This window comes from Lichenostomus cassidix, chromosome 1, assembly GCF_008360975.1.
Source record: "Lichenostomus cassidix isolate B80296 chromosome 1, HeHo_3.0, whole genome shotgun sequence".
NCBI lineage: Eukaryota > Metazoa > Chordata > Aves > Passeriformes > Meliphagidae > Lichenostomus > Lichenostomus cassidix.
In genome coordinates, this window is record NC_139479.1 from 27,390,944 (window position 1) to 27,412,563 (window position 21,620).

The window sequence follows — 21,620 nt, forward strand, 5'->3', positions numbered from 1 at the left end:
GAGGCCACTCAGGTTGGATGCTCTGCGTCTCAGCAATTACTGCCAAAGTCAAGTTCCTGCCTTGAGCCTGTTCCCTGGAGAATCCTTTCACAGGCTTTCTAGGTAGGCAAGCTCCTCTGCACTGAATTTAGCTTTTGTGAATATGTGTGTCCTTGACCCAGCAGGAGCTGTAGAAGTGCCATGTTAGACAGGCTTGGAGGGCTGCACACTGTAGGTATGGAAACGGCAGAGGAGGCAGCAAGGCAGCACTTCAGCTGACAGGAATCCTTTCTTTCTTTTCTCCCAAGAATAATTGGATTTATTTGTTAATAGAAATGTGAATGGGAAGGCACATCTTAAATGTACTGGCTTATATTATGTATTCTATATGCCAAAGTAGATGATATAATGTAATTTTGCAATTTATTGTAGGACAGCAAATGAAAAAGCGCTTTAAAAAGGAATTTGTAGCAATACAGTTGGAATTAAACTTGCTGTTATGAAGTCTACTAAATAATGGCAACCTGCTATTTTATCAAAAAAGCTTTATTTCTACAACACTTTATATATAGTGTACTACTAAGTAAAGATAGGTAGAAAAAGTCATGTTGCTTTCATCAAAGTCTGGCAGTTCCTTTACTCTTGCTGTTTGACATGAATAGAAGGAAAGCAGGGTCGTTCTGACTGAGGGAGGGCTCAGCCTGCCCAGTGCAGCCCTACAAGCCCCAGCTAGAGTGGGATTAATGGCATCAGTAATCGTCGTAGTTGACGCCTGCTCCGTGCCTGAAGCTGTGTGGATTTCGTGGGCCAATCGGAGAATCCTCATCGTAGTGGTGCTGGTAGTATCCACCATAGTACTCATTACGAGCACGGCCCAGGTTGGTCCAGTAGGAGATGTCATCTTCAAATTTCTGCCAGAAAAAAAAAGAGGACATTTGCTTTCCAGCCTGAAGCTTTACAACGATGAGATGAAATGGAAGTGGTGCAAGAGCCTGTTTCAGGAATTCAGATCCTTTGCACATTTGTCATAAATGAAATCTTTAGATCTAAGGGGTTTTGTGACTTGTATCCACCTTCTCTATGGGATTATCAGGATGCTGTGTGCAGGAATTGTCCTGCCCAGCCCCACCTGGAACCCAGCCCTACACCTTCTGCCCACTGCAAAGTGCTTAAACTGAGAGCACCTTCACCTGAAATGTTCACTAAGCACCTTCAATGTTTCTATTACCTTGTCAGTGGTGGACTGTAAAACCATGTCAATGTTTTACACTTAAAAATCTCAAGGTTTCCTTCTCCCTTGCCCCATGCGTTTAGTTGCAATGTCCCTGACTGAGGTGCAACAGGCTTTTGCTTTCTGTCTGTGGTCTCTCATTCCCACCTTGCATGGGTAAAAAAAAAAGGTACAGTGCAGCCTTCCAGCTATGGAAATGCAATAAACACTTCAGTTCTGCTCACAACAGCAGAGGAAAAATAGTGTGCAAGGATATAAAATACTTGCCAAGCCAAAGGCTTTCCATCTGAATGACTCTATGGAAATATTTTTGGCTGAGATTTAAAAAAAAAAAAAGTTTTGCAAAATACACAATGGATAAGTATGGCCCAAGTCCTTTGCTGGAGCAAACAGTTATTTCATTGTTAAAACTGAGTCTTAATACTCAAGAAAACCTACTAAGTGAATTCATTGTATCCCACAACAGGCCTCATTTCAGTTTTTGAAATGCACACAGGAACTCAGAGGAGAATTCACTTTATGTGCATGGTTTGTCCTTGTTACTTTTGGTATTTGCCCCCAGTCTTCAGTTTCTGATGTACAAAACCACTTTTCCTATTTTTCCAAATCTTGTTGGTGAAGGGGGATATAGCCATGCTGTTGAAAAGTGACTTTTATCCACATAATAACCAGGAGAATTTTTAAAGTACCCTTCATTATTTCAGCTCAAGCAAAGGATTATTTTCTAATTGTTGCAGCTTTGAAAGTGAGTGCATTCATCTTCTATGCAATCCACATAGCATGAAGCTCTGAAATATACTCCAGCTTGCCTGTGCCAATGCAATCTCATTAAAAATATTCATGCAGTTGACAGAAGCCAAGAATTCAACATCTATAACTATTTTTACCTCTTATTAAAAGTAGAAATTCTACATGTGGGACTGCAACCAAATGGACTTTTTTTTGCTCTATTCCAGCATCTATTTAGTAGCACAGAGCTTGATTCCACTCCAGCGTTTTAACAAATAAACTGTTTTTAAAAAATGTATCCTTCTCATTTGAAGGGAGGTTGGCTGAACATTATCCAGTGGTTTTCCTTTCACATTTAAAGTCAAGGCATAGCTGCCACTGTTGTGATGGTGCAGAGCTGCACACACTGTGGAGACAGATGTGTGCATTGGGTGCGTAATGTCAGTGCCATTTCACTGAGGAGTGACAACCACAGCCAGCTTGGTGTGGATTTCTCAGCATGTTTAAAAGCTGATTAGGTTGAGGGTGACAAATTAATTTCTTGAAATATGATTCATTGCTTTGAGTCTGGCCACCTATTTCACAAAGCAAACTTTGTTCATATGTCGAGTTGCAATTTATTAAGCTTAAGTTCAATAGCAGATAGGAACTCCGCACAAGATCTTTATGTAATTTTTTTCTACTGATAAAACAATGCAAGGATCTCTAAAAAAGTAACAGAGCTTATCTTTCTGTGTGAAATTTGCCACTTTAAAAGAATAAATCTCAGTATTTGTGAACAAAAGTTGGGCAGCTTCTCTCTGTGGTGGCTGTGCATTCACACTCACCACCCGTCAGTCTGAACACCTACCAACCCTTGAAAGCCTTGCAGAATCGTGGAAGGGCTTAGGTTGGAAGGGACAGTGAAGATCATCTAGTTCCAACCCCACTACCATGGGCAGGGATGCCTTCTACTAGACCACATTGCTCAAAGCTCCATACAACCTGGCCTTGAACTCTTAGAGGAATGGGGCATCAACCACTTCTCCGGGGAACATATTCTTGTGCCTCACCATCCTCACAGTAAAGAATTTCTTCCTAACATCTAATCTAAATCTCCTCTTTCTTCATTGAAACCCAATCCCCCTTGTTCTATCCCTGTCTATTCTCCCTCTTTTTTATAAGCCCCCTTTTCTCCATGCTGCTCTCCATTTCTCACACTCACCTGCTCATCGAAGCCCAGGTACAGGAACTGCTGGTACCACTGCTGCACATCTGGCTGGCTTCTGTCCCACAGCTGGCGCCGCTGGCGTCTCAGGCTGCTCAGGAACTCCTTGGCTACTGTTTCTTTCACTGACACCTCAGGCTTCGCAGCAGCAGGGGCTGAAATCCCCCCACAAAAGGAATGCCAGGAAATTTTTGGTCAGACTGGAACATACAGCTTGCGGCAAGTAAGAAAATGATTCTCACATCATGCCATTACCTTTGTGCTTGCCAGTGCAATGCCTGTAGCAGAGTTACAGTAATAAACCTGGGAATCACCAATGTAATAGGATTTCTCAGCTACCCTCATTCTGGATTCTCAGAAAGCATTTCTGAGCTCAAATACAGCAAAGTGAGGAATTTAAATAAAAATACCTGAACTCAACAAGCATATACACCATATGTTTGTGCTTTCAGGAGAGAACAGGAGACTGGCCCTAAGTGCTACAGTTGCAGAAATTGGGATGAAGATGAGAGGTAAAGTTAAAAAGACTGAGGAAGCTGGACAAACACCACTAATGTATGAAAGTGAAGGGAGAAACACATAACAAGATAGATTTTTGAATCTGATTTGTAAAAAGGTAGCTTTTAAATAAGGAGTGCTACTAAATGCCCTGTATGACTGAAAATAAAAGCTCATCAGGCATTCACAGCACCCTGCATGAGGGATGCGTGGAAATGCCTTCAACCTGCCAGACCCAGACATTCCATCTGGCTTGCTGCATGCCTGAGAGCAGTTTGCTGTGGCTGCTAGAGGAATTGATGTTCTTCCCAAAGGCATGGATGAGAGGACGTAGCAGCATGAGAAGAAATGGCCTTAAGTTCTGCCAGGGATGATTTAGATTGGATGCTAAGAAAAATTCCTTCACCTAAAGAGTGGTCAAGCTCTGGAACAAGCTACCTAGGGAAGTAGTAGGAATTGCCATCCCTGGAAATGTTCAAAAGACATGTAGATGTGGCACTTGGGGACATGGTTTAGTGGTGAACATGGCTCTGCTGGGTGAATGGTTGGACTCAATCTTAGAGATCCTTTCCAATCTAACAATTGTGCGATTCTGTGACTGGCCAGCCCCTGGCCACACACGGAAGTGATAAAATATTGTATTGATCTGGCTGTGAAACAAGAAGTTTGTAGGAGTAGGAGGAGTCTTGGCTTCAGATGGTTCATTATAATGAGGGAGAAATCAGGAACACGGGTGTGCATGGGAGTTTTGGCAGATGTGAGGGAAAAGACTGGGGTAGACCGGGAAGTCAAGTGGAGATGTGAAAGTCATTGAAGCAGGAGCTGGGCAGACTCACAGAGGAAAGCAAAGGACTGCAGAGAGAAGGAGATTCTGGAGATAGAAGTGATAGATGAGTTGTTGCAGTAAGTGGGAAACAGTAGGCTGTCCTGCAATGATGAGCTGTAAACAGATAACTCACCATGAGCTTGAGCTGGGTGTAATTACTGGGAAGAGGGACAGCTGAGCAAATGTCCCATGAATGTCCCCCCCCTCACACAGGGGACACTGCCAGCAAGGGAAGCAGTACTGTGCACTTGGCCTGCTCAATCTAGAAACCAGCCAAAGGCAGGGGAGGCTGGAACTAAAGGGTCTGCATATTCCCTCCATCATCACTTTTGCAGTTCTTGCTGGTGTAACCCATGTTGTCTGCATGCTCCAAAAGCCCTCCTTTGGTGGTCCCTCTCCTCAGGGGACCTGGACAAACAAGAGGCCACTGCTGTTGTGCAGGAAGATTGTTCCTATCTGCAGAATGCTGACGTAAGTAACCTACACACGAGGGAAACAGAGGCACGAGGGGTATGTATTTTAGTGCTGGTAAGAGGTGTAGAGTGATGCCAGGAAAAAAAACTAATAAATTAGAAAGCCTTGCAGAAAGTGGGAGTCCCCTCTGTGGGGGTGTAAATTCTTTGCCTCAGCCATAGAGCAGGCTGAGGGGAGCTACTCAAAACTTCTGGGATGTTTCATCTGCCGTGGTGCAGCTTGTTCCCAGTTGGCATAATTTCCACCACCTTCCCCCAACCAGTGAGCCATTCCCTGCTTCTGACTACTGGGCCCTTGGCCATCATCTCTCCCATAAGAGAGCAGTCTTCCAAAAAGGAAGCACATGTGGGGCCAAGAAGACAAAAAGAACAAGTCAAGGCATCATAGGCAAGCCAGGTTTGCATATTTTCTTCTCTGTGCTTGAGCCAGCAGTATTTCCATGCATTATAATCCCTTGGAGGAGTTTGTGACTTCCCAGAATCAACCAGATAAATGCCACGTGTGCCATGCATACAGTGGAAAATGTCAGTGCTGTGCTCTGTGCAGAGCAAAAGGCAGGTGTGCTGCCTGAAACTGGGAAGCCCGGATTTCAGAGGGAGCTGTGGTAAGCAGAGCCTCCAGCTCAAAATCCCAAATGGGCAGCAGGCACAGGTTCTGCCTGAGCAGGAGGTTTTGGTGTGATCCATAGTGAGAGTGGCCCTGTGTTTGTAGCCTCCTGCTCTGTCTGCACCCTTGGAGCTGGAGGTACAGGGAAAGCTCATCGGCAGCTTCCACTGACTACAACCGACTCAGGAAAAGCAAAGGAAAGCACTTTGCTGCCTCTTTACTCACCTTCTCGCTTCTGAAGCATCAGCTTAAGCTTATTTCCCCTTGAAACATCTAGATAAACAAAAATAAAACATATTCATTTACTGAGAAGGAAATAACAACAACAACAAAAGATTATTTCTCAACAACTGCCAGAAGTGTTTTTGTCAGAGCTCCAGCTCAACAGGTAAAACAGACAAGTTTCTCCCAGTGCCTCTCTTTGCTCCTCTTTCCACACTTGAGCACAATATACACTGGAGGGAACCTTCAGACACTCCAGCATCCTCTCCCCAGCTCTCTTGGCAAGGGAAACCCAATACTGGCCTTCTTCACCAAGTAAGTTACTGTATTTTTTCGTTGGAAGACTGCAGCTGGTGCCAGCACCAGCACTGAGAGCAGCATGATAATGCTGGAAGGCCCTGGTCGCTGGGTGAGGGCTGTGCTAACGATCAGACTGCTCCAAAATTGTGCCTGGCATCGTGCCCCAAAGCACATCCAAGCAGTCATCCTGCTGGTCCTCAGACCGGCAGCACAACAGGAGACCTGCAAGCGCTCGGCTGATCCAAAATGCTTCAGCCACTGGCAAACCGGTGTGTTTTTAAACAGATGCCCAACTTGCACAAGGTTTGGAGCGTCCGAAGGCTCTCACCCACGCGGGATGCCAGGGGAAGGCTTTTTCCCGGGCTGTGTTCCCTGTATCCCGCATCCCGCACGGCGCTCACTCACCGGGAGCCGCGCAGAGCAGCGGCAGGAGGAGGAAGAGGAGCAGGAGGGAGGCTCCGGGCAGAGCCCCGCGGGGACACGGCGGCGACATCGCGGCAGGGGCGGCGAGCAGAGTCCCACCTGTGCGGGAGGAGACGGAGAGGATGGAGACGGAGGGAGGGAAGGACGGAGCAGCTGGAGAGAAGGGAAGGGAAGGGCTCGTCCCGGCGGGCGGGGAGGGGCGGGGAGGCGAGGGCAGCGCTCCGGCGGCGCTCCGGCAGTGCTGGGATCCCGCGGGACTGAGCATCCTGCGGGTGAGATTCCTGCGGGCAGCACCAGGCACCACCCGTGTGCTCGGCCCCTTCCCAGCACCGCTTTTCTCTGCAGTTACACAAAACCGATCCGGTGAGACTGGGAAAGACCGTGCAGCGGTTCGTGCAGGCTGTTCTGACAGGGGAGATGGCTGTAGAGTGTCATTTTACACAGCCCTCGATATAAACCCAATTTGTCGGATCCTTTTCTGACAGGGGAGGTGGCTGTAGAGTGACATTTTACACAGCTCTCGATTTAAACCCAGTTTGTCGGATCCTTGTAACAGCACATGGAAATGGGGAGAGTGTCCTGTTGGGACAGCTAATCAGAAACAACCAAAGGTGACTTAGTTCAGGGTTTTCTCTGTCTCCCTTCCTCCCACCGCCCAAGCCCACAGAAAATTGCAATGCATTTTAAATGATTAGCTTTAAAAAATAATTTGGAAATTTTTTTTCTGCATACGGACTGTTTTAGTTTATTGCAAAAACTCAGGGACCAAAAGCCAAACTCACAAACTAAGAGCTCTTGCTCAGCAGTTTCTTAACTGTAATGGTGCCTAAACTTACTCTTGCCTTTTCCTGATTCAGAGTTAAACCTTCCCTCGGTGAATTAATCTTCTATCAGTTCCTTCCCCTGCAGAAGCCAGAAACGCCCCAGATGAATTCTTAATGAATTCCTTACCCATCCTCAGACACAAACCTCTCTCTTCCCTGGCAGCAGAGACCCACAGCACTCAGGAGACCATAATGAGCATCTCACCTCCTGCTGAACTTGTGCCAGTGTAGAGCAAGGGAGAGCAGGGCTCCCTCTGTAAACTGCTTGTGAGAAATCTGGCAACTGCTGGGGCCTTGCCTCCCTGAGAGAAGGATCAGTTCCAGATCAGTTGCAGACGAGTACACACACACACACACACTGCACGTAGTGTATATATTCAACTGTATATAAATATGTACATTGAATATGTATGTGTATATATATACATAGCCAGGAGTGCATGCTGAGGGAGCTGTGCAGTGATGTGGCAACTCCCTGAGATGAGATTTGGAACCTTGTCAGTGCCATTCAGGCACAGCTGATCGTGGGGTGGGACCAGACCCTATGGCTGGCTTCACCACTCACTGTAAAATCTGCAGAAGAATCACCAGCAGAAGAATCACCAGCATTGGCTGGTCCCTCAGCAGTGCCCCAGCTCCAGTCTGAATGATGCTTCAGGAAATTTCTCCTGTTTGCCCCCTGAATCTTTTCTCTTGTGAAAAAATTACTTAGACCTGCACTCAAAGTTTTTCCCTTGCTGCCCTTCATCCACCAGCACCCTTGAGCTAAAGCTCAGGCATTTCTGCTCATCCTTTTTGTAAGGACTTGTTACAAGGACATAGAGTGATTGGGCAAGGGATAATGGCTTCAAACTGAAAGAGAGCAGGTTTAGATTGGATATTGTGATTAAATTCTTTACTGAGAGGATGGTGAGACACTGGAGCCACTTGCCCAGAGAACTTGAGGATGCCCCATCCCTGGAAGTGTTCAAGGTCAGGCTGGATGAGGCTCTGAGCAACCTGGTCTTTGGGAAGGTGTCCCTGCTTACAGTGGGGAAGGGTTGGAATGAGATCATCTTTAATGTCACTTCCAACCCAAACCATTCTATGATTCTGTCATCCCAGTCGAAGTGGCAGCAGCAACAGCTCCAACCAAAGTGCCTCCTGCTCTCTGCAGGAGCCACATCTTCCCACAGAGGCAGAGCAGTAGGGAGCAGCACCTTCCCAACACCAGTGATGGAAGCACTGCCACAGGAGGCTGGGGTCCCAGCTCAATTCCCATGCAAATGTGAACCAAAACTGGTTTGTCTTTTCTGTCACTGTTTTTGAGTGGTTTTTCCTGTAGCCCCATGCTTCAAGTGTCAGCAGACAACACCATGTGCTGGAGCAAAAGCCTTTTCTTCTGAATCAATGCACTCTTTCATCAGCCTAACGCTGACAGTCTGTTTGCTAAAACCACCAGAGCTTTTTGGATAGTTATTTGCAGAATATAGCTAGAAGAGACAGAAGTGAAGAGCATATATGCAAGGCTACATGAAAAAGATATGATGGAGTTAATTTATAAAACCAGGGCAATAACTCATGAATATTCATAGTTTACTGCGATATTGGTAATGGCAAAGAGTGTTTTGTTCAGCTGGTTGGTTTGTAACAAACCTTGTGTGGGAGCTGGGGCTCTGCAGAACTTCAGGTGCTTTGTGCCTCTGGGCCAAGGGAATACAAAGCACAGAACCTCCTCTGGATACCAAATACATCATGATGACTCAAGAAACTGCTGGGATAAAAATGCAATCTTGTGAAACCCAGAGAATGGATTGACTCAAATACAAGGTTATTGTAGAAATTCATTGCTCTAGTGATAGAAGAAGTGATTGGCAGAAGACTATAACACTCAGGTTTAAACTGAGTGAAGTGTCTTCGAGAAGAGGTCACTTTCTCAGTTCAGGGGACAGAAGTTTTTGACATAAAATAAAGAAAAATATAACAGCACTTCATTTCAAAGGCAGGGGTGAAAGGTGACTGGTGCTTTCCCAATAGCAATCTCTATTTCTTTTCAGGTTGTTTTAAGGACTAAGGCAGTGTTGCCCTGGTTCTGTAGTAAGTCACATATTTTTATGCTGAGCTTGCAACTACTGCATTGTTATTCCACATATTTACCCCCAAGTGAATATCCAAGTTTATTAACATGTCTGCAGTACCCCTTTTTGTTATTTGCCATGAAAAACCACAGTTGCTGTGTGTACAGCTTGGATACTGCAGTGTTTTCCTGGGATCTCCCCATCAGCAGTGACATTGCTCTCTTTAAAACATCTTTCTTAAGCATGGAGGACTGTAGGGCTTGTCTTAGGGCTTGATTTGCCTCCAGTGGCACTCCAGAGCTGGAAGCTCTCTGCTGGCATGGTTGGGCAGCATTCCCAAGGGCATTAGGTAAGCAAGTCTGCACTAATGATGTCATTCAGTTAAATGTCTTTCATCACCACCGGTAACAGTAGTAGACCCTTGGTGTAGAAATTTTATTGAAAGATGTTAATGAATGTTGTCAGCAGGACTGTTCCCCAGACAGCTCTGGAATGAGGAGCAGTGAGCAGGGCCCCTTGCATGTGTGGTGTAAAGTCCATCAAGCCCCTGAGCAAAACAAAGACCATGAATTGGGGTCTGCATTAGGATAGCAGGATAGCAGGATGGAGCTCGTGGGTTCATTGCTTTCCCAGCATGGGGTTAGACTGAAAACTATGGTCTTGCAACCCTGAGGCAAGTATTTGGGAGTAATCCAATGGAAACCACTCTGAACCCGACATTGGGAAACTACAGGCAGGAGCAAGGCAAGGAGCTCACTGAAGAAAGTCTGATAGCTGAATCTGCTACTGGCCAGCTTTGTCTTTGGAGCCTGCAGGACTTAGTGTATGTTTCTTGGGGTAAGCAAAGAAGGCCCTGGTTTTAAAATAGCTCTTCAACTTGAAGCAGGTTTGATGACTACTCAGGCAACCCCATTTGATCTATGTGGTCTCTGAGTTTGGTTTTCAGCCCAGCAGTTTAAACTTAAGCTGCCTGAAATGGTGTGGGCATGTGTGGCTCTTTAACTGATCTGAAATAAATGTGGGGGGGAAATCTCTGACTCAAAGCATCCTGATTTTTTTAAGTGTTTCACTTGTTATTAAGTGTTCACTATTGTTATTGTTATTATTATTATTATTATTATTATTATTATTGTGCACTTTGCCTACAATTTAGTACAAAGAGATCCCTGAATAGCAGAGAGACCTCTGATTTTGCCTCTCAACACAGTAGCTGTTGAGAGAACTGTGGTTTAGTCATTAAAATGTAAAGGATAGTGAGAGCTATTCAAGGACATTCAGTAATACCAAGCACAAAAAAATGCATTAAAAAGATTGATCTTGGTTTCCTTCCATCTTTCTTTATTAGGTTTCATGATTTTAGGAGTTTCAACCATAATAAGGTTCTTAAATACAGCGTTTTTAAGTTTTTAAGTAAGATTAAATGCTTTTATAATCACAGGACTCCCAAAGCTGGATTTCCAAGAAAACCACAAAATATAATGAGTCTTAAGATAAAATAATGAGACTTGACATCAACCTAATTGGATAGGCAAATAGGTAAATTGGAAATTGGCCAGGGATTGCAGGAGATGACACTTCATCTTTTACAAAGAAGCACCATGTAGATTTTAACAATCCACTAAAATGATCCATTTGATCAAGAGTATGGCAGCATTGAACAGTATTCTTAACACCCAGAAAATTATTACTTTCTGCTAATGAGGTTTTTACAAATCTCCCAGCCATATTGTCCTGGTCGCTGCCTTAGGATAGAGGCACTTGGCACTCCAAATGTTTTTCTGCAGCCTGTTCCAAGAAAACTGCAGGAGTCCTGTTTTCCTTCCAAACAGAAGGAAGAATATTTAAATCATCAGTCAGTTCTTTCCAAAATATTTTGAGTTTCATACTATTTCTTCCACTGCCCCAGAGTCATCCTGACAATGACAGAACCAGCCCCAGGTCCCAAGGAAAACACCTTTTCTTTAGGAAAAGTTTGTTTGTTGTCAGCTGTGAGCCTCATTGTCCTTAGCACATGGTTTGGGACACATTTCAGCCATTGCATCTCAACTGGTTGCACTATTTCTTTGGTCCCTGTTATTAATAAATATTAGAGCTCATATTTTCCATATAAAATGGTTTAAAATAAAGTTGCTAAGGATTTCTTTTCTCCCCTGTGTTTAGCTACTGCTGATATTTTTCGCAGCTTCTGTCTGAGCCTGTCAGATAAGAAATGGTGTCTGTTGTTCTGTCCATTCTCCTCCCTTCACTGACTGACAGTGCTTTGCTGCCCTCACTACAGAATTAACCTTATTGCTCTGGTGATAAGCACAGTGAGAAGCAGATTGGTTCAGCAACGTTATCAGATCATGGCTGCTTCCTTCCCACAGAGGGATAAAAACATTCTCTCTCTAAGAAATCCTTCTCCTTTTTCCCTTCCACTGCCTCCAGCATACTTTTAGGATAAAACTGGAAGCATATAGCAAGTCTGTGTGTCAGCTTTAACAGGAAGGGAGATGGAGAGGGACTGTAATACTTTAATGCCTGTCTTTTTGATATGGCCTGATTTCATTCAAATCATTCTTTCCTTTACTGCTGTCATTTGGTATGCTTATATTTTTTATGCTTCAAAACATTTTTGTCTGAACTCTTATTTCTGAGTTATTTTTTTACTTGTATTCACTGCCTTATTTTATTATTCACATCCAGAATGCACATACACTCTTAGAAAAAACAAACCCAAGCAAACAAAAAACCAGACCTACCCAACAAACAAGCTGCACCTACTGAAATGCAAAATCTCAAAAATATTAAATTTAACAATTTGGTTTTTGCATCCCTTTTCCAATACATTATTGCTGTCTAAATGGTTTGTACATATTTCTGTTCTTTTCCCAAAACTTTGGGCTTTCTCAGGGTGTGAGTGCTATTCATATATTAAAAAACCTATCTGACCTTATGCTATATCATGTCACAAGTGACCAGTGTTCCCAGTGATCTCACCCTTCCCTGAAGAATGTCCAACACTAATGCCAGAAGCCCTGTTCTGGCTGCCATGTCTTCCTGGGCCCTCACCCAAATCCTCATCCCAACAGCATTGCTTCCTGCCTCGAGCTTCACCAGGAAGCTGTTTGGCAAAGCTCGATGCTCGGTAAGCACTGTCCCCAGAGCAGGTGGCTGCACAAAGAGAGGCAATCTGACTCCACACAGATCCCATCCCACCCATATCTTCCTCCTCCTGTCTTGTGTTTGAGGCTTTGCCAGTGCCTAAAACTGGTCCCTGAAGGACAATTCAGTATCTTCATGACCCCTTAGTGATGAGAGGGGTTAAATGCGGGCATTTTCCAGAATGCATTTCAGCCTGTGTGGGAAAGTTTACCAGCAGACAGATTTGCCTTCTGAGGAGCAAAGAGCCTGAGACAGTGACAGGTTAATCTGTGGTAGGTCTACCCAATGTTTCCTCACTGTGCCTCAGTCCCCACAGGCCAGGAGCCTGCAGCAATGCTCGACAGCCTGGGCAGTGGGACAAGCCCTGAGCCTCTCCTTTGCAACCCCACCAGCCTGGCCACGAGCTTCAGAGACCTGCAGGGACACAGCATGTGCTTACAGAGCATGTGCTTTAAAACGGTGGGGGGTTTGTTTTAAATGGGGGAAAGAGGGTGCATTTTCATGGGGAAGGAAAAGGGGAACATCCCAGAGAGCTGCTGCCACCCCTGGCTCAGTGCAGAGCCCACGTTTCAAAGCACAGGAGCTGGAACATTGCCTGGAGCATGCCAGGCATTTTCAGCATAAACAGAACAACCTGCTTTCCCCTGCCTGCCTTCTCAGGCAGGTAGGAATCACATGGGCAGCAGTTTTCAGCAGCACTGCCGGTCTGCCTGAGGCAGGCCCATGGGATGCAAAATGTCTGCCCAAACCGTCGAAATATGAAATATGGCAGAGTCACCCGCAGCAGAGGGTAGGTGACTGCTCTCTCCTGGGGTCAAACACAAGCCCTTGGGAGCCTTAGTAACATTCAGTGCATCCCCAGCTTGGAGCATGATTCTCAGGTTATCAGAGCAGAAACCTCACTTGTCTTCCTGACTTTATCACACATGACCTTACACCTCTCTTGATCTGATCTGTAGCTGCTCTCACTGGCTCTGCTTCATATCTGTTCTTCCCAGTTTCACCAATGCCCCGCCTGTGAACAAGCCCGTGCCTCTGCTCATCTGATGTTGGATTACCTCTGTGATTTACAGTTCAGTTTTTTTCCAGGAGAATGCATTCCCTGTACTCTCTCCGTGCTGCTGCTGAGTAAGAGATCATGACATCTTTAATCTTCCCCGTGAAGCCCCACTGCACCCAGCTGTCCCTGGATGCCAGCAACTTCAAAGGGAGGGTGGCTGCGGGGTATGGAAATTCAAGGGGAGGTTTCTTTGCCTGTTGTGATCATTTAGGTGGCCACCCTTTACTTAAGTATTCATGCACACATGCATTTTTAATGACAAGAGCCCTACGGGATCCCATTTGTCTCAGAAAAATTAAATCCTGCTCTATGCCTGGGTATAACAAAACACTGTTGTTCAGAAACGTGGCTCCCCTGGAAAGGTGGGTATTTCATCCCCACCTCTTTGATCTCCTGGGCCAGAAGGGAAGGCTGCTGGTCTCTGATCCTGGATCCCAGCACAAGGCCAGAGCCAGCTCACATTAGCTCTCCCTGTGCTGTAGGACTGCACAACTCCTGAGCCCATGCTGGCTCTCCATCAGCCAAGCAGCAGAACCTGCTTGCAGTTGTCAATGCAGACAGGCCTCCGGAGTCTCTGCTTGCTCCTCGAGGCATCAGCATAATTGCTCTTTTGCCCAGGAACTCCTGCCATGGAGGATGGCACAGAGCAGTTAAGGTGATGCCATCTATCTCCAGCATGTTGCTTCCCCTCTGCCAAACATGGGCAAGAAAGCCCTGGTTTGGGTCAGATCACTCAGTTTTGGGCCAGACCAGATACAAACTTTAATCTGAAAGTTAATCTGCTTCAGAAAGAGGAACTCTGAGGCTGTAATTCTTCAAGTTGGAATGAGCCATTCGATTACTTATTTTTACCAAAACCAACAAAAAATTTGTTCTCCTCCTCCTCTCTCAAGATCTGCCATTATAAATCTTTGTGTCCAATTCCTTTTTTATTTGAAAGAGGACCACAGTAATTTTTGCTTTAAAGAACCTTGTCCTGGTTTAACATGTTTCCACATCCTGCATGGCAGGTCTGTGGTACTGTCCCTGAGTGAAGGGCAGTGACTGCCTTTTTATTAGATAATGTTACCACCTAAAGGCTACAATGAAAAGATGCTTTCACCCGACAATTATTTGTTAAAATGGGCTGCAAGTCTAATATATATTCCTGAACAGTATTTGGAACTGGGGAAGACCTGAGCTGGGTAACGCCCTGATGACACCAATCTCTTTCTCTCACATGTGTGTCCCGGTTAGTGTTTAGCCATACAGCAGAGAGTAAACACACAGACAAACCTTTGAGGAGTTCTTGTACCTTACAGGAATGGCATGAGCACAATAATGACTCTATGGTAGACCAAGAGAGGCCACACAATGGTTTTAGATTGTTGGTTTTTACTCAAGTTATAACCAGAATAGGAACATCTTCTTAAAGACGGTCACTTAAACTTTTAATTTTTATGCTGATTAATGTAGTTGCAGGGACAGTAATATAACTTTGATGTTGGCAATCACACAGAATCATTTAGGTTGGAAAAGACCTCCAAGATCAGTGAGTCCAACCACTGAGCATGGACAATCCATTCCAATGTATAACAACCCTTTCTGTGAAGAAGTTCTTTCTCAGTTTCACTTGTTGATAATCACTTGTTAACAAGAGATGACAAAATTACTCTCATAGAAACATTTATAAGGGAAAGACCTTTGAGCTCATGGAGTCCAATAACAAACCTTTCACCACTAAACCATGTCTCTAAGTGCCAAATCCACGTATCTTTTAAAAATCTACAGGGATGGTGACTCCAATGCTTCTCTGGACAGCAGGGAGGAGATAGAAGCAGATATAGGAAGCTTTCTGCTATTTGGTTTTTCTCAATGAAGAGGAAATGGCAGATCAGTCATACTTTGAAGAACACTGTACCCATCATGGGAGCACATTTTTAAGAGATTGAGCCTGGCTGGCTGCTGTGCCATTTTTAGGCATTATTTTACACTTTAAAAAAAAGAACAACAAATACAACCAAATCACTGAATCATTACAAAGACACTAAATATGTCCATGGCAAAGATTGTCCATAGTACTAACCTTACATGACTTACTAATTTTATTTTGTACTTTAAACAATCCATATTGTTTGGCGATGAAGAAGAGAAATATGCAAAAGAGAAGAGAAATACACAGCAGAAAGAAGAGAGAAATACACAGTGGAGAGAGGACTTTTTATCTGATAAGAAGGAACATATGTTGTAAGGTATGTATTTTAGTAAAGAAGCCAAAACCCTCAAATCTCCACTGCTATCACTGTTCCTATAGAATTCCCATCAAACCTACAGTCTCAATATATGAAACAATCAATCAGTCTCCCTAGCCATGGAGAGATCCCACTGCCCAAGGCATAGATTGATTTCCCTGCGAGCACACAGACAATTCCAGGCAAGGCTAAAGAAAAAAACAGATTACAACAAAGCCTGACAGAATACCTTAATTTTGGTTTAATTATGAACAAATTCCACCTCTTATTATTTCATCCAAGGTGCCTCTCTCACATTCATCTCTAGTTTCCATTTAAACATCATATATTTTTGTTTAAAAATAAGCTGTCATCACAGAGAGCTAAACTCTTATATGTAAATAAACAATACAAACTAGGAATATTAATCAAAGGTCTAAGCACATTCTCTGCACAGCAAATATGTTGGAAAATGTATCTTTCTATTCCCTTCCCAGACTATGTAGGCAGCTTCACAAACAAATTATCCAAAAGTATCTGAGGCCAAGTTTATGACAAGAACAGTTTTATTTATGAAACATATGTATTTTGCTTACTGATATTTGAATTCTGTGCATGGGCAATGCATGTGCAGGTGGTGGAGCAGCCTCTCTTCTGAAGCACTTTTATCCCAATTGGATGTGTAACGGGCTGAGAGTCTAACTTCAGAGGGGAAATATCAGACTGATGTTAACAGCACTGCAGCAACTTCTAAAGAATTGTCTTGGGCTATGTGGACCTTTCTTAATCAAGGGAAGGTTTTACTCCTTGTCAAAGGACAGTCTCTGTCACAGGTACTCTTCTTGATCCTGCAACATGACTTTATACAGGGATGTCAGAGGACCTGAATTATGTACATGCTCAGCCCAGAGCAATGTCTTCTTGACTTAAAATCAAAAGAAATGTGAAAGGAAGGAAAAGACAGGTGGTAGTGTAGAGTTTATACATTTACAAGTCATCTATAAAATGGATTTCTCCAAATTTATACAAAAATGCCAGCTGAAGCCAGCTTTCTTCTAACCTAACCATTATTGTTTTCCCATCAATTGCTCAGCAGTGGCTTCGGGCAATACCTGAAAAAGGATGGTAGCTGATGACAGTGCTCTGAGGAACAGAGAGGCTCAAGTAAGAGGCAGAGGAGGCAAAGAGCAGTGGTGTAGCATTAGAAAGACCAATGGGCAAGAGTGAGACCTGATTCTGCAAGGCCTTGACAAATTCCATTTACTCCCCAAAGTTAAAGGCACCTGTGCTTGTGCCTCCTGCTGAGAATGAAAACTCATCCTCCTGCTGAGCATGAAATCTGTGTGGTGAGTGGTACAAATATCCTCTGTAAGTACAGCCTTCACAAAGAAAAGGAACACAGATGTGCATTTTCCCATAGCTACACTGAGACCCAGCCATCAGAGTCAGTGGCTGCCACAGGGTAGGACTGACATAAGGCTTTATCCTTCCTGTAACTGAAAATCCAGGTTTGATTCATGCTCTGTTAACTGTTCAATTCCAAAGGCTTCAGCATCTTCTCTCAGTGCCCCCACTCTGCAATCAGTATTTTCAGAGGCCACTGACACAGCCTTAAAGGCATCCCATCTGTGTCTGTCATCGGAAAGCTTCTCATCTTTGCATATCCTCATTAGCATTCACAGGGAATGAAGCCATATTAAAAAAATACATTGAGTATGAGCCCTTTAAATAATGCCCTGGCGGATTTATTACAGAGTGTCAGTGTGTTGCAACACCCAAATGAACATCACGTGAGAAGCCCCAGAAAATAGCAGGCCCTGTACAGTTTCTTACAGACAGCCCTTCTGTACATCATTAAGTCTTTCCTATAGTAAATCGAGCCAAACACAGCATGCAAACATTTCTGTCTTTCGCCCCATGCTAAATAAATGCTTTTTCCTATTGTTTTTTGATGACAGATGTTTCCCTTCAAATTTTCATGCACTAGCACAAATCATTCTACAGTCACCTTACAACTCTGCATGTGTAGATGAATGTAAATGAATAAACTGCAGTGGTCAAATATGCAGAACTTCTGCATGCCAATTGTTGTTTTTTAAGCATTAGCTGTCCATCACTGATCTCTGCACTTGCTATAATGTTTTTCCACCCTACCAAAACTTCCCTAAACAAGATAGATTCTTAAAAATGCCCGAAGTAAGAGTTATTCATGAGAACTGGCCTCTTTATTAGGCACTAGTTTGAGGCCAAGAATATAGATTGACTGAAACCAAGACCTCAGCAGGTCTTAGCAACAGTTCAGTTCAAGGACTTTAGGACCAGCCCATGCTTGATTTAACCACATGTCTCTGAACAGCATACACAGAGCAGGCTGCCTTGCTCCAGGTCCTCTTGCCCAGCCTGCAGCACAGCATTTTCCTGCAGGGATGTGGTGAATTGTCACTTCTGACCATTTTGATCAGTCCAGCTGTAGGAATGCTCTGGCTGGGCTGCAACATGTGTGCTCTTGGAGCACTGCAGCTACAACAGCATTGCTGAGATTTTAATGTCTTCTGCAAACCTGGCTCAAGTCTTCAGGCTGTCTGGACTATGAGCTGGTAAAAACCAGCCTGAGGAGGTGAGGCAACCAAGCCTTTACAAACATATTAACTGATGATCAGATTTGAAGATTAAAACCACACTGTGGTTGCTGCCTTCAGCTTGCTTTCAAGAATCACAGTGAAGCTGAGCTACTCAATTGTCAAGCTTGGTTTTGTTACAAATACTCTCCCTTTTTTCCCCAAACATGGCATTCTTAATTGTACCTATAAATTACTTCTTCAGTCCTCTTGTGTAGCAGCATGAAAAGCAAGTTTTAACATGGAATGTGACAAATCTACAAAAGCACACAAACCATAAGACATCTCTGTTACAAACTGCACATTTCATCAGAGTGATTTTGTTAGTTGTTTCCTTGTTGGTCAGCTGCAACGAAGAAAGTAATAAGAAACAACAGCATTCCCAGAGACTCTGCTAATACCCCTCTATGTCCACTCACTTCTAATACTTTCAGTCACTTCCTCGGCTGCAGATCACACATTCACACCCTGGTGTGCACACACACAGGAATGCACTGACGGACAAAGAGCATCCTTCCAGCAAGGAAAATGTCCTGCATGAGGCTGTAGATCACTAAAGGCTAAAACAGTTCTGTATGACACCCCACAGTTGTTGTCAGGGAAAGAGTAAGATGCCACAATAATTTTTTCTAAAGAACACTGACATGTTTTTGACATTCCTCCCCTTCCTCCAGCAGACAAATATTTTATCAGTTTACCTTTAACGTAAAATGCTTCTTGTCTCCTTCCCAGGATGGGAATGCCTGGTCAGAAGAAATGACCTTTCCTGCCACAGAACAAGTTTCTCTTTATTTCAGCTTGTCTTGCCTCCTGCAAGCAGGGCAAGAAATAACCAAGGCTGTGAGCGCAGGAGCCACAGGACTGCTGGGGATGCCGGGCGTGAAAGGCGCGTTTATTCTGCCTCTCCCAAATCCCAGCCCCTTGGCTGTAGGCGTCTACCCAGCGCTCCTTGGACCAAGTGTGGAGAATCACATTTCTGCTTGATCAGGCCGGCTGCCTGGAGGAAGCTGATTGCAAGCAGATGTACCCATGTTCTCATGTGAAAGGAATTTCAGCATTCGTGTCGGCTGTACTGTACAGAGCCCGGCTCCAGGGAGTGTTTCAGTGCTCTTTAATTCCTTGCAGGTGCTGGGAACCAGCATGTGCTGGTGCAGCAGGGCTGAGACCCAGGAGGGATGGCACAACTGGGGTCAACAGGAGGGCCAGAGGCCAAAGGCATGACCAGCAGGCTCACCTTACGGCAGGGAATGGGGCTGGGGCTCATTAAGACCTGTTTTCCTAGTAAACACCAGCCACACTCAAAACGTCACTAGGCTGCAGCATCAAAATTGTGTTTTACCACAAGTACAGTGGTTTTTACCACTTATTATGGATGATCCAGGAGGAATAAACAAGATGGATGTCAATAATATAAAATTAACTTATCTGAAAATGTAGCTAATGAGGAACAGACAGTGAGTGTGGCATCTGTATATTAAAAAGCTCTTTTTTTCAGTGGGAGATCCCAGCAATGTTGCAAATGGCTGAAGGAAATTGCAATCAATTTAAAGAAACATTTGATGTAGTTACAGCTGTATTTTGGAGGCACATTGTGTATTTTTAGTGCCAGAACAGCTAAGACAAGATACATATCCAGACATTCAGTGGAAATGGATGTATCCTTTGGACCATACTTCAGGATGTCTGGCCAGATCAGTGTGAATATTCATGCTCATGGGACATACCTGGACATACAGTGGCAAAGCAGCTATATGCAGTCCATAAGGGCCCAGATACTGCACATGGGGCTCACCTCCAGGCAGCCAGCTTCATGTCCACATTCATGGAAGAGTGCTGGGAAGAGAGGCTCTACTCATTGCCACCACTTGGAAGTAACATGATCATGCAGACCTCAGAAGTACCACCACTGTGGCTTGCTGTTTACTCACCAAAACCCAGTCCACCTGGCACAGATTTTTAAGGAACAGCATCTGGAAACCACCAAAACCCTTTTTTTTTCTTTGCTGACTTCATGCAAAACATCAGTGCTTACTCGAGAAGATGCCTTCTTACAAAAATAAAATTTAGCTTCAGGTCTCTCTGTGTGGCTCCAATGTGGTGAATGCTTTTTTACCAGCAAAGGGGGGTTAAACAAACTCTGCCCTGCTTTTCCCCACATTGCTGTGCCTGCCCACTCAGCTCTTCTTACAGCCCTACAGTGGTCTGGATCAGGGAAGCAGCTTTGGCAGTAAATACCCCAAGGGAAAAGAGAGAAACAACCTTCCCATAATTTCACTTATCTCCTGATCCATCCTCTCACTGACTGAATGAGACACAGCACAGTGGACAGGAAAACACCATGCAGCGTTGAGATCCAAGTCAGATGAGACTAAGACATGCTGTGATGTCTCACCACCAGGAACAGCCTCTCTTCTCCCTTCACCCCTTGCAGGAGCTGTTCTCACCCCCTTTACCACCTTGGCTGGAACAACGTGTGTCTTCACAGTTTAACTCACTAAAGCACCAGAAGAATAATCTGTCAGAAGAATAATCCAGCACAAAATTAACCCAGTAGCAACAGAGGATTCACCCCTGCTTTAATTGCACAGTGGCAGCAGCAAGAGGCTTTGTGATAAGGGCTGTACCAACATATGGGGAGGTTTGCTTGCTGTAGGTATTCCTTAAGAAGCTCTCATAACATTTCAGCCTATTCTCCTGGAAAATAAAGAAGCCTTTTCAGAGATACCTGCTCAAAAGCCACCCAGATAACAAGCCCCTTGAGTATTTTGCCCTGCAAGGGCTTTAAAATCGGTGGCCCTCCCTCCAGCCCAAAAGTCTTGTCTTTTGTGAGTCATTTGCCTGAAGTAGGTGAAGGGCTGCCAGCCAGAGTAGTTTGGGAGAGAAATCCAGTCCTTGACACGCTTTCGGGCTAGGAGATGGAGAGACAAATCTGCCACTAGTATTACTTCTACAGCAACAGGAACAAAAAGGGACTCCAGAGGCTTGGCTGCTTTTTATCACCTTGCTGACTCCAACTCTTGCAGCAAGAAGATAGTGCATGTCCCTGCTTGCCCCCAGGCACTCATCTTCATGCAGGTTTCTGTCTGCACACACCTTGCTGGGTATTTAGACTGAAGCATATGCCAGGGAGTTGCCTTCATGGACCTTTGGCAATATGTGAGACACACACCTGCATGGCCCCATGGACAGCTCATAGCCCGACCCTCACTGTC

General features: G+C 44.5%; 1 protein-coding gene across 2 annotated transcripts; it reads right to left on the reverse strand.

Moving 5' to 3' along the window:
• Positions 1 to 509: 509 nt before the first annotated feature.
• ECRG4 (ECRG4 augurin precursor) lies at positions 510 to 19,285 on the reverse strand. 2 transcript variants are annotated; one of them, XM_085054004.1, is made up of 5 exons: positions 19,107 to 19,285; positions 6,478 to 6,594; positions 5,776 to 5,823; positions 3,144 to 3,301; positions 510 to 890 (listed from the first exon to the last, which is right to left on the reverse strand). In XM_085054004.1, the coding sequence occupies exons 2-5, from the start codon at positions 6,563 to 6,565 to the stop codon at positions 729 to 731; spliced, it is 456 nt and encodes a 151-aa protein (XP_084910130.1). In that variant the 5' UTR covers positions 6,566 to 6,594; positions 19,107 to 19,285; the 3' UTR covers positions 510 to 728. The 2 variants fall into 2 exon arrangements, with proteins under 2 accessions (XP_084910130.1, XP_084910137.1); XM_085054011.1 differs by lacking the exon at positions 19,107 to 19,285 and adding an exon at positions 7,332 to 7,904.
• Positions 19,286 to 21,620: the final 2,335 nt, after the last annotated feature.